Source organism: Leucoraja erinacea, chromosome 13, assembly GCF_028641065.1.
Source record: "Leucoraja erinacea ecotype New England chromosome 13, Leri_hhj_1, whole genome shotgun sequence".
In the NCBI taxonomy this organism is placed as follows: Eukaryota; Metazoa; Chordata; class Chondrichthyes; order Rajiformes; family Rajidae; genus Leucoraja; species Leucoraja erinaceus.
The window spans coordinates 24,798,459-24,821,164 of record NC_073389.1 but is presented as its reverse complement, the minus strand read 5'-3'; the positions used below and the strand labels follow the sequence as shown (position 1 = coordinate 24,821,164).

Genomic DNA, 22,706 nt, shown 5'->3' with positions numbered 1-22,706 from the left:
TCCTACCCCTTCAACAAACCATGCATCCAATATGAATGGTCGAACGTGTGTTTGTGCACCAGCTCCCTCCTTGTTAAAGATTTAGGTCCTGAATTTTAGCCTCTTTTGTTCTCTGGAGTGTTCCATGGTTACTCCCTTATGTGTTCTTAACAGCTTTCATTTTATCTCTTGCTGTTTGATGTGGTTGCCATCATACAATCCACATGAGTAAATTATCAATCTAATAATTCACACTAACTACATAACTGCAATGTATTCAAACATTCCCCCTGCTGAAGATTCGGTTGTGGAAAAATGTTTATTATGTTTGTTTCTAAAAGAACAAATTGATTACAAATACAGTGCCCTCCATAATGCTGGGACAAAGACCCATAATTTATTTGCTACTGTACGCCACAATTTGAGATTTGTAATAGAAAAAGTCACATGTGGTTAAAGTACACATTGTCATATTTTATTAAAGGCCATTTGTATACATTTTTGTTTCACCATGTAGAAATTACAGCAGTGTTTATACATAGTCTCCCCATAATGTTTGGGTAACATGGCTTCACAGATGTTTGTAATTGCTCAGGTGTGTTTAATTGCCTCCTTCATGCAGATATAAGGGAGCTCTCAACACCTAGTCTTTCCTCACGTCTTTCCATCACCTTTGGAAACTGTTATTGCTGTTTATCAACATGAGGACCAAAGTTGTGCCAATTAAAGTCAAATAAGCCATTATGAGACTGAGAAACAAGAATAAAACTGTTAAGAGATATCAGCCAAACCTTTGGCTTACCAAAATCAATTGTTTGGAACATCATTAAGAAGAAAGAGAGCACTGGTGAGCTTATTAATCACAAAGGGATAGGCAGGCCAAGGAAGACCTCCACAGCTGATGACAGAAGAATTTTCTCTATAATAAAGAAAAATCTCAAAACATCTGCCGACAGATCAGAAACACTCTTCAGGAGTCGGGTGTGGATTTGTCAATGACCACTGTCCGCAGAAGACTTCATGAACAGACATAGAGGCTACACTGCAAGATGCAAACCACTGGTTAGCCACAAAATAGATGGCCAGGTTAGTTTGTCAATAAGTACTTAAAAGAGCAACCACAGTTCTGGAAAAAGGCCTTGTGGACAGATGAGACAAATATTAGCCTATATCAGAGTGATGGCAAGAGCAAAGTATGGAGGAGAGAAGGAACTGCCCAAGATCCAAAGCATACCACCTCATCTGTGAAACACAGTGGTGCTTCACAGCATGTATGGCTGCTGAAGGTACTGGCTCACTTATCTTCATTGATGATACAACTGCTGCTGGTAATAGCATAAAGAATTCTGAAGTGTATAGACACATCCTATCTGCTCAAGTTCAAACAAATGCCACAAAACTCAATGGCCGGCAGTTCATTCTACAGCTGGACAATGATCCCAAACATACTGGTAAAGCAACAAAGGAGTTTTTCAAAGCTAAAAAATGGTCAATTCTTGAGTGGCCACGTCAATCGCCCGATCTGAACCCAATTTAGCATGCCTTTTATATGATGAAGAGAAAACTGAAGAGGACTAGCCCCCAAAACAAGCATAAGCTAAAGATGGCTGCAATACAGGCCTGGCAGAAGATCATCAGAGATGACACCCAGCAACTGGTGATGTCCATGAATCGCAGACTTCAAGTAGTCATTGCATGCAAAAGATCCACAACAAAATACTAAACATGGCTACTTTCATTTACATGACATTGCTGTATCCCAAACATTATGGTGCCCTGAAATGGGGGAGGGGGGACGACTATGTACAAACACTGCTGTAATTTCTACATGGTGAAACCAAAATGTATAAAAATAGCCTTTATTAAAATCTGACAATGTGTACTTTAACCACATGTGATTTTTGTCTATTACAAATCTCAAATTGTGGAGTACAGAGGCAAATAAATAAATGATGGGTCTTTGTTCCAAACATTATGGAGGGCACAGTAAGTATAGCCATACAGATTAGGTCCATATTTCTAAAGATGCAATTAAATGTCGAGTTCATGTAATATAATCAGCCTGGATCTCATTGAATGGCAGAGCAGACTTGAGGACCCTTTCCTGCTCCTAATTTGTAAACTGACATGGCTCCACTTCTCAGTGGTTTATAAAGAAGCAAATTGGGGAGATTGGTGATGATTGAGAAATAATACAAGGAGAAAAATCTATATTGTCTTTCACCTTATTTTTGATAATGAGTCCTCGAATAAGCAAGGAGCATGCCTCATACTTCAGAAGAATTGGAACTGCAGTCAGCATTCAGAACTTGAGATTATTTAAATAGTTTAAATAGTTATTTAATTATTATTTAAATAATCTGTTTTAAAACAGAAAAGCATAAGAAACCATAAACTTCCTCGATTTGAAGAATTGTTCAAGGCTATGTCCATCAAAATTATTGGACCTCAATTATTTCAAAATTAGGTTATTTTCTCCATTAGTCTCCCACAAGAAGTTTTCTTTTTTTTTAAATCATTCACAAGTTTTATAGAATCATTATGAGATGCAACATACAAACAAGCTCTTCAGCCATTGAAGCTACTGACAATCAGCCAGCCATTAACACAAATCTACATTAATTACATTCTAAATCTCATCAAATCTGCCCAAAATTCTCACACTCAGATGCACACTAAGGGCCATTAACAGTGGTCAATTATAAACTGAACAACCCACATATTTTTGAAATGTGTGAGAAAACCGGGAGTGCACAATGGACACACGTAATCACACAGAGCTTTTAGAATCCATAGACAGCTCCCAAGGTCAGGTTTGAATCCTGGTCTCTGGCTCCGAGGCAGCATTTCTCTTATCTGCAATGTGGAGTCCTTTTATTTATTTTAATATGGATTTATGTGGGAATCAAAATTGCTTTTTCCCTCCCAACTCTACTATGATTCATACTTAATCTCACCTCTTATGCAGCTTTCTCCCCTATATTACAATTAATCTGAAGAAAAATCCAACCCGAAAATCAATGTCTTCTGAAGATGCAGACTGACCAGCTAAGTTGCTCCAGCACTTTGATTTTTTTAATGGAATTAGCCCCATTTTCTTTAACTGCATATGTGGCCACTGTTTGCCGAAGACCTTGGAGGGATGCTTAAGAAGGAACTACAGATGCTGGAAAATCGAAGGTAGACAAAAGTCCTGGAGAAACTCAGCGGGCGCGGCAGCATCTGTGGAGCGAAGGAAATAGGCAACGTTTCGGGCTGAAACCCTTCTTCAGGGATGCACCTGGTTCATTAAAGATTGTTTTTTTAAAGTATTGCTTAATACTTCTGAAACAAGCAACTTTCTTTTAAAGGTTCTGCAAGAATACAGATCTATCCAACACTGACAATTTGTTTCCATCAACAGTTATATATCTTGATAAATATGAAATACCATTTACAATAGTACATTGCTTGAGGTTAAAAAATATATTGTTACACATATCAAAGAAGAATACATACCTCGTCTGAAATCTGCTGGGCAAGGCGGATGGCTACATTTCTCAACATACATTCAGAAGTAGGATTAGGAATGCTGTGCAGCGCATTTTGCAGTACTACAGCTTGGCTATGTGTAGCATGATTTATCTGTTTTGAAAACAAAAAAGGCAATGTTTGTATAGCACACGCTATACTTGATCATAAATCTGAAATTTTCACAAGCAAACAAATCGTCAATTTCTATTTCAAATATTAAGTGTAATTATGTCCTCAAAAATGATCTCAGCTACATAAATCAACCCTCGTAGGCTGTGGGCCGAGGTGCTTTTTCGTTTCATTTTGTGACCCAAATCACGTATCTACCTTTATTTTTAACATATTATTTAAAAACATTATATAAATCATACCTGAAACTCGTCAAGAACAAAACCTGCACATGTTTTTAAAATATGAGAAAAACCTCCAATTTTCCGAGTAGTATTTGTCCAATCAATGCACGTTTGACATTGAGTCGGATGCCAATTGACCAATCACATGCTTTGTTTCAGGCTAGCTAGGCAGAGAGCACTCTGGGATCATGGCGGAGAGGAAGGTCAGTGCAAGAGGTTTTAACTGTCAATACAATAATACAAATAGCCTCACATGATTATCTACACCATAATAAACCATGACAGTATGATTGATGATTACTGTGAACTTTCAGCAAGTTGTCATCTAATCTTTGCAAGAGAGTGAACTGCAGATTACTGTGCATGCATTAGTTTGAAAGAGTTCAACTTTGAGGAAGACTCTGGATAAGAATACTTTGAATACCCAACTGTACTAAGTAACAATGTTCCCCAAAAAGGAGACCGGTCCAAGACATGATTATTATTGTGAGATTGTAGTGTTTTCTTTCGTACATTGTGTATAAACAAATTAAAATGCAACGTTTCTGTTTGTAAACTAGCCATTCATGACATACCCACTTATGAAATCTAAACCAAAAGATTGGGAAAATAAATGATTATATACAGTTTACTTTTGCTGTTTAATGTGTCCAAGTTTGAAAATTGATATAAACCCGGGAGCAAGGAATACAACACATCTCATTGATTACCGTAGGGATGAGAAAGGTCCGTCTGTTCATTTCAGTTACAGCGAGCGCAGTGGTTGGATCGATTTTAATCAACAGGTTCCCGACAATGCAGTGAGGAATGATCTTGCTGCAGAGAGGAGATACACCTCACCGTGACCCCAAAATGTACTAAGGGTCGTGCTTCATTCTCCAAGATGGCTTGGGAGACAGCCAGAAGTCAGGCGGTGATTGAGGCCATTAAGACTTAATGAACAGTGTACTTACTCGTCCAGATCAAGTCCAGTGATCCTGGACATTGGTTCGTGCAAAGTACCTAAAACAAAGTTACTTTCCTCTGGTAGACGCATGATGGGAGTAGCTCAGCGGGACAGGCAGCATCTCTGGAGAAAAGGAATAGGTGACGTTTGGGGTTGTGTCCCTTCTTCAGACTGAGAGACACAGATATCTTTAGTTTTTCTCTCCCCTCACTCTCAAAGTGAAGAAGGGTCTGGTCCTGAAACTTCACCTATCCATTTTCTCCAGAGATGCTGCTCGACCCGCTGAGTTACTCCAGCAAGTGTGTCTACCAGAGGAAAATAATTGGCAGTCAATGGGGAATGCACAGGATCTGCCCTCACCCATTAATTAAGCAGGTTCAGGAGCCGGTGAAACCCGGGTCAGCATTGCCTGGGCTGCACAAAGTTGCAAACTTGGTTGAGCCGCCAGGGGTAAAGTTGCGGGGAGAGCAGGAGCGTTGAGAAGGAGGGGGGTCGAAGATCATGGCAGCAACTCACTCACCGCTGCCGCGGCGCTCCGGTACGGAGCCACCGCATTGTGGCCAGGGAGGGAAGTAGCTCGGGTGGCTGCGAGTGCCGCCTGGACCGGACAGCGGAACCGGCCGCCACCTCAGTACCTTCTGCCGGCCCGCCCACCAGCCAGCCAGCCACGGTGTCCTTCGGCACAGGTGCAACCATTGGAGGTGGTGGTTGGCGGGTAGCTGCTGGGCGGAAGGCTGGCTGCTCCGTCCCGGGCTCTCCCTATCTCTCTCTCTCCCTCTCCCTGTTATGTGATCTCCTTGAGTCAGGAAGTAAATTGCCAGCAGCACAGAATCCAGCTACCCCATAGAGTAATATTAAGCTGCCTATTATTGAGCACTAGATAGCGCTGTTACTTTTTCTAATACATTTTCTAATTATCTTAATTAATTAGTGTGCAACTTTTGGCACTGACGAGTTACGAATTCCTTCTTAATGATATTTTATCTAAATCTGCGCCAAATTTCAGGTAGATACCAGACATGGGTCACAAAAGCTAAATTCTAGATGCTTTTTCGATGCTCGGCCCACAGCCTATCAATAAAATGAAAACAGGAATCAAAACGAAACACCAAAAATATGTTAAAATATTTAAAACTACAGATGTAGAGGTAGAAAAGAGGATTTGCATAAGTAACTAAGTCCACATCTTTTATTGGAATTTAAAGTAAGCCCATCTCCAGTAAAAGTCATCCCGATGACTCTTCCATCACCAGAATAATGCATATCACTAAATACACTGCTGTTCTTTGGCTAAGGAATAGGAAAATCACTCTGCCTCAGTGTCGATGTCTCAAAATAAACCATCATTCTTTTGCCATTGACATAGAATTATCACAGGAAATATTTTACATAAGAAAGATACATACTGGCGAAACATTGCTTGATCCTTCCACAACTGGTTGAAATGCTTCTGCCACAGCTCTAACGTGGCCATATCCAACAGCCGTGAGCAATAACTTGGCTATTTTTAGTGCATTAAGATAGGCAGCCCTTCGTGTCTCCACATCAGCATTTAGCAGAAAATTATTCCTCGTAAGCATGCCCAGAACAAGGGAGACGCCACCACTTTTTAAGAAGTTATATTGGAAATCACTTGCATCTTCTCCCAAAGGTGCACTAGCAGGCATTAACAAGGCATATACTACCTGTTCAGAAATGTGATAAGTTAAAAGAAGCAATTTTAAAAGGATCATTTAATAGTAAATCACTATTTGATACAAAAGCAGAATTGTAACGTTTGCTCTTCTGCAAATTAAAAAAAATAATTTAACATTTTGGTTAAATATTGCAGTCAATGAATTATGCCTTGAAAAATCTTGTTACAACGCAGCAAAGTTGTGTTCAGTATTCACACTTTCAATTTTAGAAAAGATAACTTTCGGAAGCAACATACAGCTTTAAAGGTTATGATCAGTTATTAAATTTAGTGTAAAAAATAATGCAATTTTAATAATCTAACATAATTATAACTTCAAACACCTTGGAATTCTTAAAAGAAAAATATTACCAAATATATAATCATTTTTGAAGCTAAGTGCATTTAAGGAACCTTTCAAATGACTTTTACACTTTATTGTATAGCTACAAGAATTGCACGTTTCAGAATCATATCAAATATAAAACAGACATGTGGAGGAGGTAAAATTGGTGGTCTCATAACTTTTTATCCGATACTCTGGAGTGTCTGGTTTAAGAGACAAAACAGTAGGTCAAATTAACAGTTCAAAACAGATCAATCACATACACTGTCAAATCACAGCTTTCTCTCTATTATTATAATCGCAGAGAAACTGCAGCCTCATGCATGATTTTTTTCATAACAGGAAAAAGGAGGGTCTACATACCTCAGTTAGATATAACACCTGTGAGGCAGATTGTCCAAAGAAGAGCGTGTCCAAGTTCGGACTGAGGCTGCTTTCACCAAGCTTTGAATGATCCAAGCAAATAGCCCTAAGTTTTTCTACGGTAGTGTTATCTGGAAAAGATTAAAAGATAGATTATTATGTTTAAAAGAAAACTCAATTATTGGGAAAAGAGAGGCAATAGAATGTTTCCATTGGTTCATTTAAAACATACTCAAGTCATACTGTAACAAAAGAATGCCAACATTTGTTTTATAAAATCCTGTACTTCAACATAGTATGGAAAACTATGTAACTGTTATTCACAGCCTTTAATAAGAGACCTGTAAACTTAACTGTAGGATTTCATTTTGTGTCTGTTGACAATTATTTGATCTCAAAAATATTTAATTGGTCATGTCATTAAGATTTTTTATAGCAATGCAGATTACTTTAATGCCTGCATCCGTCAATATTCTACATTTTCATCATCCGGCTTCTCCCAGTGTCCTACCCCTTTTGTACAGAACCTACTTTTCATATTTGAATATTTACACAATAATCCATCTTAAACTTCATTCCTAGTAGGCATTTATTTCTACTTTTAACTGTCTTAACTGTACATATTCAACTGGAGCTGAGGATGGCCGGCGGAGGTTTCCAATCGGATTTTTGGAGTGACTCGAAACAGTCCAGCCCTGCCCCAAGCAGCCGCCTGTCCCCAAGCAGCTGCCCAGCCCCAAGCAGCAGCCCAGCGTTGGAGACCCAGCCCAGCACGGGAGACCAAACCCAGCCCAGAGTCGGAGATGTCGCCAAACGGAAAGCGGAGACTGTGATCCCGGCGGAGGAGAACGACCAGCGACCAACATCCACTGTGAGTCCCCATCGCACCGCCAATTCCAGCCACTATCCCTCTGGTCCCCCTCGCTAGCTACCCCCCCCCCCCCCCCCCCCCCCCCCCTCCCCCATTGCGATGCCCCTTTTCTCTCCGAGCTCCCTCCCCCCCCCCACCAACCCCCCCTGACCCCATCTTTTCTCCCCCCCCCCTCCCATACCCCCCCCCCACCCAATCCCCCTTCCCCCCCCCCTGACCACATACCCCTACCTCCCACACCCCCCCTGCCCCACACCCCCCACCCACCCCCATAACCCCCCCAGCCCCACAACCTCCCCCCCCTCCTCCCTCACAACCAACCAGTAAACCAATAGAACTCTGGGAATATTCCTTCACATTGGACATAAAATTCTAAGAATATGGCCAGGCAACATAAAAATGTATCATGCTGGTTCAATAGACTTTACATTCAGAGACAGAGCGAAGAAGGCAGTTGTACTTAAAAGATGCATTAAAGAAACTTATACGATGACAATACCAGACATTTTGCGCCTCTTGTGAATACCAGGCAAAATTCCCTTTGCGCCTCTTGTGGCTATGATTAAAACATGATGTTCTAATTTAGCCAGGTTGTAAACCAGTGACCATGACTGCTCTTTATCCATCCAGTCGATTGATATTTAGTTGAATTTCACCTATCTCAACCAGCTCCATAATATCATTCACTCAACCACATGACATCCTAATTCCATACTACCTACATGGTTCACAGATGCTTATGATGCTACTGGATTTGGTATATAATCTAATAAAGCATGGCCTGAATGATATTTGTCATAACATTGAAACTCCATAAATATCTCAAATCTTGTACTCGCAATTTAATCTTTCATTGAATTTTTTTACTGACCTATGCTAGTAACAGTGGCAACCTCAGTTTAGTTTAGTTTAGTGATACAGCGCGGAAACAGGCCCTTCGGCCCATCGAGTCCACGCCGACCAGTAATCCTCGCACACTTTGCTACACACACTAGGGACAATTTACAATTATACCAAGCCAATTAACCTACAAACCTGTATGTCTTTGGAGTGTGGGAAAAAACTGGAGATCCCTGAGAAAATCCATGCAGGCCATGGGGAGACGTACAAACACCATACAGACAGCACCGGTAGTCAGGATCAAACCCAGGTCTCTGGCACTGTAAGGCAGCAATTATACCACTACACCACAGTTGCTCCCTTGGAAATGATTACCAGTTGACTTCAGGGTTTAAATTACTGAAAGCTCAACGGCAACACTCACAACTAATGTCACTCGACAACAAAATCTTGTTCTACCCTTTATTATAAAGGCATCTTACCAGGGGGCATGAGTTTCATGAGGACACGAGCACCATCTCTCAGAAGTGGCATGTTTAAACTACTGCCCAGATCTGCAACTTGCCAGAGGAAGGAAATGTATCGGGGATGCAAGGACATTATCTACAGAAGAAACAAATTAAAAATAACAAAGTTATCTAAGTAATTACACAATTACATCTGAATATGCAAACAGGTGAGACATCATTGCAGGGAAACTTACAGTATCTTAATTTGGAAAAAAAGAAATCACAAATCAAAATGCTGCAATTTCAGTAGTTTCACATCCTTACGATGTGAAAATTATACTTAAAAGTTCTTTCTTCAATTATTTGTGTGCCAAAAATTATTTTGTCTTTGCCAAACAGGCAATGCAAAATCATTTCTAAAATCAACAATTGTTCTCATACTTGCAGGAATGGAGCTGAAGGTCGAAGTATATTAAGTCCATTATCCACAGAGACCTTCCCAAAACTATGTAATTTGTTTGCAATAAGTGCAACATTGCAATGGTAGCAGATGGTCTGCATAAGCAATCACAAAGTTGATTGTGAACCTAATAATATTTATTCAATTTGTTTGTAGATACGAAAAATAGCATCCTTTCAAAGGAAGTATTTAATTTGACTTAATGCATATTGAATAGAACTGGTCAGCCAATTCCCATTTTCCAGCTGCTTGTCTGCAGTGTTGCTTAAGAGACTTAAAACACACATACAAGCAATTTTACAACATGTTGAACATTTCTATCTCTATAAATATTTTCAGCAATGAGTGAAAATCATTCACATCTCTCCTCTTACACTCTGCTAAGAAAAATGGGCCTCCTTATTTACTCTACTGCAGCCCATTACCGTCTAGGCTTCTTCAGTTATGCTTTGCCAGAATCAATGAAGTAACAGGTAATAAATATAAACCAACTACCCAGCAAGTTAAAAATAAAAATGACAGGTGCTGGAAATCTGAAATAAAAAGAAAATGTTAGGAATACTTAGCAGGTCATGCACAAACTATGGGTACAGAACTGGTTTACACTTCAGCAGAACACAAGCACATACAAAAACATTTCTTGCTTCCACACAAGACGGAGAATCCTTTTACATGAAATTTCCTCCCATCAAAAATATATTTGCACCCCTTATTCCAATGTGCACTGCGCGTCAAAAAATGAAAACTTTCTCTTATCTTTAACGAAAGCAGGGATCCAAGGTTACATAGATACATAGAAAATAGGTGCAGGAGTAGGCCATTCGGCCCTTCGAGCCTGCACCGCCATTCAATATGATCATGGCTGATCATCCAACTCAGTATCCCGTATCTGCCTTCTCTCCATACCCACTGATACCTTTAGCCACAAGGGCCACATCTAACTCGCTCTTAAATATAGCCAATGAACTGGCCTCAACTACCTTATGTGGCAGAGAGTTCCAGAGATTCACCACTCTCTGTGTGAATTTTTTTTTTCTCATCTCGGTCTTAAAAGGATTTCCCCTCTATCCTTAAGCTGTGATCCCTTGTCCTGGACTTCCCGAACATCGGGAACAATCTTCCTGCATCTAGCCTGTCCAACCCCTTAAGAATTTTGTAAGTTTCTATAAGATCCACCTCAATCTCCTAAATTCTAGCGAGTACAAGCCAAGTCTATCCAGTCTTTCTTCGTAAGAAGGTCCTGACATCCCAGGAATCAGTCTGGTGAACCTTCTCTGCACTCCCTCTATGGCAATAATGTTCTTCCTCAGATTTGGAGACCAAAACTGTAAGCAATACTCCAGGTGTGGTCTCACCAAGACCCTGTACAACTGCAGTAGAACCTCCCTGCTCCTATACTCAAATCCTTTTGCTATGAATGCGAACATACCATTCGCTTTCTTCACTGCCTGCTGCACCTGCATGCCTACTTTCAATGACTGGTGTCCCAGGTCTCGTTGCATCTCCCCTTTTCCTAATCGGCCACCATTTAGATAATAGTCTGCTTTCCTGTTTTTGCCACCAAAGTGGATAACCTCACATTTATCCACATTATACTGGACCTGCCATACATTTGCCCACTCACAGCCTATCCAAGTCACCTTGCAGCCTCCTAGCATCCTCCTCACAGCTAACACTGCCCCCCAGCTTAGTGTCATCCGCAAACCTGGAGATGTTGCATTCAATTTTCCTCGTCCAAATCATTAATATATATTGTAAATAGCTGGGGTCCCAGCACTGAGCCTTGCGGTACCCCACTAGTCACTGCCTGCCATTGTGAATAGGACCCGTTTACTCCTACTCTTTGCTTCCTGTTTGCCAGCCAGTTCTCTATCCACATCAATACTGAACCCCCAATACCGTGTGCTTTAAGTTTGTATACTAATCTCTTATGTGGGACCTTGTCGAAAGCCTTCTGAAAGGCCAGATATAACACATCCACTGGTTCTCCCCAATCCACTCTACTAGTTACATGACAATCCATGCTGACTTTGTCCAATGATTTCACCACTTTCCAAATGTGCTGCTATCCCATCTTTAATAACTGACTCTAGCAGTTTCCCCACCACCGATGTTAGACTAATGGTCTGTAATTCCCCGTTTTCTCTCTCCCTCCCTTTTTAAAAAGTGGGGTTACATTAGCTATCCTCCAATCCACAGGAACTACTCCAGAATAGAATAGAATAGAATAGAATGCAATTTATTGTCATTCAAACCTAGGTTTGAACAAAATATCATTTCTACAGTTTTTTACATTACAAAACAATCCAAGACCCACACTTAACACAGTTTACATAAACATCCATCACAGTGAGTCTCCAACATCTCCTCACTGTGATGGAAGGCAAAGTCTTTATCTCTTCCCTTTGTTCCTTCTCCCGTGGTCCAGCAGTCCAACTGCAGTGTCGAGGCGAGCTGGGGCTCCGATGTTAAAGCCCCCGGCGGGCGATGGCAAGTCCTGAGGCCGTTTAAACCACGCGGGGCGATGTTAGGCCCCTGCTCCATGTCCTTAAACCCGCGATTCCAGCGGGAGAAGTCGCCGTTGCGGAGCTCGGAAAAGCTGTCTCCCACCAGGGACCTGCGAGCTACTGATGTGCCCGTCCACCGGGTCTGCGGCCGGTGCCTCCGAACTCCAAAAGTCGGGTCGCAGCCGCACGCCACCACAGCTCTTCCCGCTCCGAAGTTGGCCAGCTCCGCGATGTCAGTTCCGCAGGCTCTGCAACTGGAGCCCCCAGGTTAGTCTCGGCCGGAGGTCGCCGCCAGATCCACGATGTTAGGCCCAACGACATCCGAGACCTGACAGGGAATAGTCGGGTCCCCGCACAGGGAAGATATTTAAACGGTTTCCCCACAGCCCCCCCCACCACCCCCAACATATACACAGCTAAAAAATAAAATAAAACTAACTCAAGACATACATTTAACAAGATAAAAATAAAAAAAGACAGACGACTGTAGTCGAGCCGCTGCCGTTAGGCGCCGCCACTAACTCTAAAGAGTTTTGAAAAATTATCACTAATGCATCTACTATTTCTTGCGTTACTCCAGGCTTTACAAATGAAAATAGCAAGAAAGAAGTTAGGCTCACTTAAATTAAACTTTTTTTCTGGGGTCACATCCATAATCTCTTTGGATATCCATAGTAACTCCTACCAACTGTGCAGAAACACACTCATCGAATACATATCAAAGGTAGACAAAAATGCTGGAGAAACTCAGCGGGTGAGCAGCATCTATTGACAGAAGGTATAGGCGACGTTTCGGGTCGAGACCCTTCTTTAGACTGATGTCGGGGGAGCTGGAAAAAGAAAGGAAGAGGCGGAGAGAGTAGGCTTGTGGGAGAATTGGGAAGGGAGAGGGGGAAGGAGGGAGAAAGCAAGGACTATCTGAAATTAGAGAAGTCAATGTTCAGGGGGTATGGAGAGAAGGCAGGTACAGGATGCTGAGTTGGATGATCAGCCATGATCATATTGAATGGTGGTGCAGGCTCGAAGGGCCGAATGGCCTTCTCCTGCACCTAATTTCTATGTTTCTATGTTTCATACTGCTGGGGTGCAAACTACCCAAGCTAAATATGAGCTGCTGGGCCTCACTCTAGCAATGTGGGAGGTCCAGGACAGAAAGCTCCAATTTCCGCTGGGCCTCACTCTAGCAATCGAGGCGGCCCAGGACAGAAAGATCAGATTCGGAATGGGAGGGGGAGTTGAAGTGCTGAGCCACCAGGAGATCAGGTTGGTTAGTGCAAACTGAGCGTGTTAACCCTGGCTAAAGTGGAGAGGCTAGGACTTCAAAATGGGGTAAAAGCATCAGGGCTGCTGGAAGATTTAGAATTGCTCTCTGCAGAGCTGGAACAAGCTGCGAAGAGGTGCCAGTGTGTCTAGAGCTTAGATACAATTTGCAAGCAAAAAATAAGAACATCTGCAAGCCCTGTCAATTAGGTGCAAAATGCATAGAATGGATTGGATACCATAGAATGGATTGCAAACCAGACATACACTTTGGAAATAATCATAAATAAAGACGGTCATCCTGTTAATCGATGATTGGTCGAACTGTTGAGCCTTGGAGAAACTGTTTGAATCCCAGGGCACATGTTTCAATGTTTGTTCTTGTTTGCTTCCTTTCAAGTCAAGTCAAGTCAAGTCAAGTTTATTTGTCACATACACATACGAGATGTGCAGTGAAATGAAAGTGGCAATGCTCGCGGACTTTTGTGCAAAAGACAAACAACAAAACAACCAAACAAATTATAAACACAATCATAACACACATATTCTTTTACATAATAAATAATAGAAGGAAAAATGTTCTGTAGAGTTAGTCCCTGGTGAGATAGGCGTTTACAGTCCGAATTGCCTCTGGGAAGAAACTCCTTCTCAACCTCTCCGTTCTCATTGCATGGCAGCGGAGGCGTTTGCCTGACCGTAGCGGCTGGAACAGTCCGTTGCAGGGGTGGAAGAGGTCTCTCATGATTTTGTTTGCTCTGGAGTTGCACCTCCTGTTGTATAGTTCCTGCAGGGGGGTGAGTGAAGTTCCCATAGTGCGTTCGGCCGAACGCACTACTCTCTGCAGAGCCTTCTTGTCCTTGGCAGAGCAATTCCCAAACCAGATGGTAATGTTCCCGGACAAGATGCTTTCCACCGCCGCTGCGTAGAAGCACTGTAGGATCCTCAGAGACACTCTGAATTTCCTCAATTGCCTGAGGTGGTAAAGGCGCTGCCTTGCCTTACTCACCAGTGCTGAGGCGTGTGATGACCATGTCATATCCTCAGAGATGTGGACTCCCAGATATTTAAAACAGTTCACCCTATCCACAGGATCCCCATTTATCACTATCAGAGCTTTCCTTTTTACACAATGGATTAGCCACTGCATTATTCGGTTAAGGAACTGTCAATTATGTACTGTTATAATTAATATGTGTGATTGGTTTATTGGGGTTGCTTCCCCCAAGTAATGTCACGCCCTTAGTTTGGAGGGGTATAAGAGGGCGTGTAATTCTTTGCGGTTTATCGGTTGAATGGGACTTCTGTTCTGTTAGCATGAGATATTGTTGTCTTGCGTGGGTGGATCCGTGCAGTTTGTTCTTCAATAAAGTAAGATTTTGGAACCAGAGTTTGACTTAGTGTTTGACTAAACCAGACTAAGGGGGTAAGTCTAGATACTGGAAAATACTGGTGAAACTCTGCGGGTGAGGCAGCATTTATTGAGAGAAGGAATAGGCGACGTTTCGGGTCGAGACCCTTCTTCAGACTGATGTCGGGGGGGGGCTGGAAAAAGGAAGGAAGAGACGAAGACAGGAGACTTGTGGGAGAATTGGGAAGGGGAGGGGAAGGAGGGAGAAAGCAAGGACTATCTGAAATTAGAGAAGTCAATGTTCATACCGCCTGGGTGCAAACTACCCAAGTGAAATATGAGGTGCTGTTCCTCCAATTTGTGCTGGGCCTCACTCTGGCAATGGAGGTGGCCCAGGACAGAAATAATTCGGAATGGGAGGGGGAGTTGCAGTGCTGAGCCACCAGGAGATCAGGTTGATTAGCGCAAATTGAGCGGAGGTGTTGGGCGAATGGATCGCCAAGCCTGCGCCTGGTCTCACCGATGTAGGGAAGTTGAAATTGGTAGGTGACTCATGGATTTAGGCATTATCTATTCAAATGACTAATACTGGAGAAATTTACGATGTAGTGTTAGGCAGCAAATTTCACAAAAATTATGTAACTATCCATTTTACTGTGTGCATCGCTTATAAGTCTTTCAGGATCTTCTCAACTGACACCACCAGTCCAAAACTTTTCAATCATACACCACTTTTCCAAAGTAAGTAGTTAAGACCCATCGGTAAAGGTGCAGAGGACATCTTTCAAATTAATGTAATTTGGAGAGAAGACGTCCTGTTTTCACAAATACTGTTCGTTCCAGGTCACAATCACATCTCCTCAATCATTCTTTTATTAAGCACCAAAGCTTATGAGTCAAAAGACTATACATTCAAGTCCCACTTTAGAGTCCCGAATCCAAATTTTAGCGGACAATGCAGCGCAGATGTATGCTGAATTGTCAGCAGTACTACCTTTGAGATTAAATATTAAATGGGACCTATCTGCACTCATAGGTATGCATAAAACAGCATACAGCAAGTGTGCTGGTTAATATCCATCAGTCCACATCAAAATTGCTCAAAATTAATTGCACGTTACGCACAAATTGGCTATTTTGTTTCCGAGGTTTATAATAGTAACTGCACTGCAAGGGATGCTTTATTTTGGCAGAAAAGCACTTCAGGATATACCAAATTTGTTTTTTAAAAAAAGGTGCTTTGTCATCCTTCATCTACATGCATGTTCACGGTCACAATCATAACACTAGCAGAACACCATACAGAAATTAACCAGTATATGTTTTAACAAATGACTACAGTATCTGATTCTAAAGCTGACCAGAGTAAATATAAAGAGTAACAGAAAATGTATATGCTGAAAATCAAAGTACAAACAGTTGGTAACACTCAGCAGGTCAAGCAACATCTGTGGAAAAAGGAACAGTTAAACCTTAATCAGAAATTGGTAGTAAAAATGGCTTGGGCAAACGTCTTAATCAGGTTTAGAAACTGTTTTGAATACTGCAGGACTAATGGCCAGATGCTGGAAGATGAGATTAGGCTGGCAAATGTTACAATCAGCATGGTTCAATGGTCCAAAATGCCTCTGCATTGCCAGTTGCTATGACTCTTTGAAGCACAGCAACAGCCTAAACAGAGTCCTATCTGATGTAATGTTTTTTTTTGTTAAACATTTGTAGAAACAGATGACAAAATGCTTTGAGATTATAACTTGCTTACCACTCCAGGTAAACAGCTTTCTACCTCAGGGTTGGGCCCATCACTGTAGTGGTTGGCATGATTTCCAGGTGAGCCAGTTGAAGAATCAGATGAGCTATCGGGACTTGATGGCATATTTGAACTTATCTGTGTTAGCTTGGCTGTAATAAGCTACAAAAAAAAAGAAAAGAACCATTCATTAAAACAGATGTAATACAATAGTTATCCTTCAATAGGTAATTTTAAATGTTTTATATGGTACAATTTACTACTTGAGTACTTATTAATCTTTTTCTGCTTCTATTTTTGTTCAATTTTGTATCTCGATTCTGGTCACGCCAACTCTGATTCGCACCAATTCTGACGTGCTATTTTTGATAAAAAGAAAAGTAGTTCCGTGCAGAGCCGAGGCATCAGCATTTCTGTAATAGGTTTCCTTCAGCTATTGCTTTCCACCTTACAATTTATTGCTGTATCCCCATGAAGTGAGATACAGTTTGTGGAACTTTTGTTCAGGTGGTAAAAATTGACTGAATTGATCCTGAATATGGGTGCTGTCTGTATGGAGTTTTGTTTTCTCATTTATAACATTGTTTACAGAGTACTATGTTTACATATTCTGTTGTGCTGCTGCAAGTAAGGATTTCATTGTTCTAACTGGGACGTGAGAGAATAAAGCACTCTTGACTTACGTCGCTGATGCGTGGGATAGAACTAGTGTGCGGGTGATCGGTGGTCGGCGTGGAATCGGTGAGCCGAAGGGCCTGTTTCCACGCTGTATCTTTAAATTAAACTAAAAACACTAAAACCAGAGGAAATCCAAAGAAGGGTTTCTACCCAAAACATCACCCAATTTCTTCTATCCAGAGATGCTGGCTGCTCCATGGAGATCCCCCGCACAATTAAAACATGGAATAGTCTTCACCCTACCATAGGTATCCAACCAGACGCAACTAAATTTAAGGTAGCTCTTTTTCCCCAAAGACCCTTTTTTGCTTGTCCAAGTCAAGAGTCAAGAGAGTTTTATTGTCATGTGTCCCAGATAGGGCAATGAAATTCTTGCTTGCTGCAGCACAACAGAATATGTAAACATAATACAGAACAGTAGATAAACGTTCAGTGTCTATATACTATAGATCATATATATACACAATAAATAAACAGATAAAATGCAATAGGCTGTTATTTTGCAGTTTGGAGTTTGGTGGTGGTGATTCCACCAGTTTAAATTCCATTTCGAATATTTTTGGAGGACCAGGAAACCAAGAAGCAAGAGTTACTCCGGGGAGTTACTCCAGCTCCAGGGAGTGATTCTGCGTTGGTTTTCAGCGGTCGCAGTGAGGCAGCCACCGGACAGCAATGGCGGCCAGATCTCCCACAATGCAAAGGGAGGGAGAAAGTGGCCGACGCCGACCAGTTGCCGTGGCAGTGCGCATGTGCAGGGCCGCACATGTGTACTACCACGGCCGATGATGTTATGGCCGTGGTTGTGCGCAGCTGCAGGGGGAGGATGTGCAGGCCATGGCAGTGCGCATGTATAAGGCGGCCGACCGTGCCGAGCGGAGACCTGGGAGCCGAGCGGAGACCCGAGAGCCGAACACGGATGCAGGCGGAGACGGAGAGTGACAGAGAGAGAGAGATAGAAAGGGGGCCCGCTCAGAATTAAATGATAGGTGTCCCGGGTGCTTGGCAAGACGGGCAAAATGGCAGGCCTTTTAGGTTGCCCGGAGGGACTATAGATTGCCATTGGCACCCAGGCAACCACTAATTTCGAGCCCTGCATCAGTAATGTATCGTTCTGTTATAATAACTCTTTAGTGCTGACTATATTCATGCTCTCATTCCTGGAAATGAATGCGTTTCAGCATGACTTTTGTGTCAATCTTGATCAATCCTATGACTTCAAAGCATTATTTTAAAATAAAAACAATCTCCTAGGTCAAAGATCTCAGCACCAGAAATGCAACATGTACAATTGTCAAATGAAATTAGATATTTATTTTCACTTGCATTAGAATTATTTCTAACAAAATTATTTCCAAAATTTCCTGACAAATCTTCCCACCAAAATGTTAGTATTCAAGGAGGGAAATGTTACAGAAAAGGGGCACAATGTTAAAACAAAATGCCCAATTCAGAACCAAAATCTTCCACAGGCAATATTACTGTTGCATGGTTAACCATAACCAAGCAACACACCATCCCAATTAGCTTGGGGGTCATCGATACAACAACAACCCTAAAATATAATTTGATAATTGTGAAGCAACTTTCTCTTTTGTATAAAGTCAATGCTTCATAATTTTATGCACAAGTCAATTTTCTTGTGAGAAAGAAATGGAGAAACATTCTATAAATATTAATCTCAATTGAATAGTAGTAATAAAATGTAAAAATATAGCACTTGAATGCCTACAAGGTGTAAATTAAACCAGAAATGGGTTGCTTCAGTCTAGCTTTGACGGACTATAATTATAAATATATATTTTAATATAGTACTTACTGTTTTATCTTTCAGGTTTAACTGTCCAATCAATTTCCTATCATCAGCAGGGTCTACAAGTTCACCACCAATAAACAGTTCAACTTTTGTATGTGCACTGTTGGCTTTTATTCTACTCAGAATGCAGCGCCGAACAGACCCAATGGTGTCATTTGTGTGAGACCAAATATCCAAATCTTCCACTTGACGTCCTTGATTTGGAAACCGCACAACCAGTGACACATGTTTTCCACGAAAAGCTCTGTTTGGAAACAACTCAAATAGTTTCAAGATCTCAGCTATTACAAAATACTGGAAATCCAAAGTCTGAATATGCACAAGACATTATTAATTAGAGCAGTATAATTGCAGAATCGTTTTGTTCAAGTAAAAATGGCGATATTTCAGAATTAATGCAATTCATCAATCTGTGATCACAATTCGGATCCCATAATGTATTTAATTACATTGCAAAACTAAATTGCAGGCAGTCTTTTAGTCTTCTATTTCAGAATGGGGAAACCTTTTTGCTTTCTTCACCTGTTATCAATTGAACTAAACTTAATGTTTGTTGGATTATCTTACGAAGAGCAGATCTCCAGACAAAAAAAATTATAAGAAAATAGTTCCTCAAAAGTGCAATAAAAGAAAAACCTGACATTCACAGCTGATACTGTTTACAACTATGTAACAAAGGCTATCATGACTACATTGTGCAACATGAATTATAAATTTATATTTTAGATTACTTCAATATTGGTTAAATATTAAGAATGAAGTTTAACAAATTTAGTAAGATGTTCGCAAATAAAAATTAAAACACAAAGATAGAAAAAAGCTGATTGGGAACATGTGTGCTAATACTTTAGTTGATCAGCAAGTCAGAACATAAATTATTCTTTATTTTAACTTGAAAGCAGCCCTTCAAATATACATACCTAGACATGGGTAGAATTGTTCGTTCTTCATGGTAGTCACTGTCACATTCATTTATGTACTCCCGCAGCACTGTCAAGACACGTACCATCCGTATTGCCTCCTGCCTTGCACAATTAATACTGTCTTTATCGCCATCCAGTACACACAGCGTGTCATATGAGGCCTTCAATCGATCAAAACACGACTGAATAAAGTCTTCATGAATCTCAACCTAATTATGAAAATATTGGGAGCAGCTAGTCATTGCAAAAAGACAGGGTCTTGAACATGTTCAATTGGCTAAAACAACATTCACACATTTTGTTCTCCTTCTCCCGCTCGACCCTCCCCCCTCCCAAGCCCCGTCCCTCCCCTCCCCCGACGTCCCAATTTCATTATTACAACCCATGCATGGTTGTAATTCGTTTAAAGGTTTAAAACATTTTTTTTGTAGTACTGTGTGGTGAAACAGACATGTTCAAGTTCAGAATTACTGTACAGGAACGACCATACACAAGTTGTCTGTGGTTGGCTCTATCTATGACCCTTCAGGGTTTCTAACATCATTTACTCTGCCAGCCAAGTTGATAATACAGGAGCTCTGTAAGAAAAGACTCGGATGGGATGAAAACACAACCCAAACCTTCTCTCAATGATGGACAGGATGGTTAGAAAATCTCCCCAAGATGGCGGAGTTTAAAGTAGACCGGTGCATGAAGCCCACAAGCTTTCGTCAATTCAGATATGCACAGCTGCACCACTTTTCAGACGCCAGCAAAAGTGGCTACGGTACTGTTTCATATCTAAGACTGGAAGACGATAACAAAGAAGTGCATGTTGCATCCATAATGGGAAAATTCAGAGTGGCACCATTAATGCAAATGATGATTCCCAGAATGAAGCTTACAGCTGCAGTCCTAGCTGTCAGAGTGGACACAATGCTGCGAAAAAAATTAGTTTCAACTGGACAGATCCATCTTCTGGACCAATAGCACAACAGTGCTTAAGTACATCAACAAAGAAACCAAACACTTCCAAACATTTATAGCAAACAGGATCTCTTTTGTAAGGGATGCTACTGATGTATCACAATGGAGATATGTTGGCACAAAGAAAGATCCTGTAGATTAAGCCTCGAGAGGACTAACAGCAGACCACTTCTTAAGCTGCAAGTGATGGATCAAGGGACCAGAGTTTCTCTGTAAACCTGACAAAGAATGGCCAAAACTTCACTTGGAATCTGCAATCTCTGCTAATGATCCAGAAATCAAACAAGACATCACAATGAACGTCATTGTCAAAAATCCATTGAACCCCACAAACTCTCTGATCACCTATTTCTCATCATGGAAGAATCTGAAGACTGCTGTAGCTTGGCTTCTTAAAGTAAGGACAACACTCTCACATAGAAACATAGAAAATAGGTGCAGGAGTAGGCCATTCGGCCCTTCGAGCCTGCACTGCCATTCGATATGATCATGGCTGATCATCCAACTCGGTATCCCATCCCTGCCTTCTCTCCATACCCCCTGATCCCTTTAGTCACAAGGGCCACATCTAACTCCCTCTTAAATATAGCAGCTCTTGCAACTGACTTGACGGAGAAAGGAGATTCAGACTGCCGTGAGTAGCTTTGAAAAAAATCCTGGCAAATTAAAGGAAGAGGTTGAAAAGGAGATGTAATTCTTTAACGCAACACTCCACAGACAGTGTTTATGTCCTGAAGATCTTGTCCAAGCAGAAAGCGCAGTCATCTCTTTCAGTCAAAGACAAAGATTCAAGGAAGTACTATCAGTACTAGAAGCTGGTAAAAATGGTGCCAAAAGAATCAGTCATTTGTACAAGTTAGATCCGGTGCTGGATGATGGGCTTCTGAGAGTAGATGGTCTCCTGAATAGGCTAGCGATGCCTGAAGAGGCCAAACATCCCATTATTCTCGCGAAGGATCTTCACATATCAACACCACTGTTACGACATATCCATGAACAGCTCAGACATGGGCGAAGAAATAATATGCTGTCTCGCTTCCGTAAAAAATACTGGATTATCAAAGCTAACTCCATTGCAAGAAAGGTCATAACAGACTGTGTTGTGTGTAAACGACCGCGGGGAATAGTTGGAGAACAAAAAATGGCAGACTTGCCCCGGAGAGGATTCTACTAGACAAGCCTCCATTTACAGATGTAGGAGTAGATTACTTTGGTCCTATAGAGATCGAGAGAGGACAAAGTCTTGTTAAAAGGTATGGTGTAATCTTCACCTCCAAGGCAAGCAGGGCAGTACATCTTGAAGTTGCATCTACACTTGATACAGACTCCTGCATCCATGCATTACGAAGATTCATCTGTCGACGTGGTCAAGTTTCATCTTTAAGATCAGACAATGGCACAAATTTTATCGGAGCGGAAAGAGAATTGAGAGAAGCACTAAATGGCTTGTATCAGACCAAGATCCAGAGTGCTATGCTTCAGCGAGGGATATGGTGGTACTTTAACCCCCCAGCAGGATCCCATCACGGCGGTGTTTGGGAACGATTAATCCGCATGGTTCGAAATGTGCTGCGCTCTGAAGTTGAAGCAATTTTAAATGATCGACCCATTACCAAGAGTTCGATGACCCAATGGAACTGGAAGCACTCACACCAAACCATCTTCC

The 22,706-nt window shown here is 41.4% G+C and overlaps 1 protein-coding gene across 6 annotated transcripts in view; it reads right to left on the bottom strand.

Annotated features, from left to right (window-relative positions):
- Positions 1–22,706, bottom strand: part of usp9 (ubiquitin specific peptidase 9) — a 219,781-nt gene that overhangs the window by 71,562 nt on the left and 125,513 nt on the right. For all 6 annotated transcript variants that reach the window (XM_055644623.1, XM_055644625.1, XM_055644622.1 and 3 more), the window contains 7 exons: positions 20,072–20,283; positions 19,155–19,395; positions 16,673–16,822; positions 9,369–9,489; positions 7,176–7,306; positions 6,198–6,476; positions 3,478–3,603 (listed from right to left, as the gene is read on the bottom strand). In XM_055644623.1, the coding sequence (XP_055500598.1) occupies positions 3,478–3,603; positions 6,198–6,476; positions 7,176–7,306; positions 9,369–9,489; positions 16,673–16,822; positions 19,155–19,395; positions 20,072–20,283 (1,260 nt within the window). The remainder of the gene's footprint in view (positions 1–3,477; positions 3,604–6,197; positions 6,477–7,175; positions 7,307–9,368; positions 9,490–16,672; positions 16,823–19,154; positions 19,396–20,071; positions 20,284–22,706) is intronic.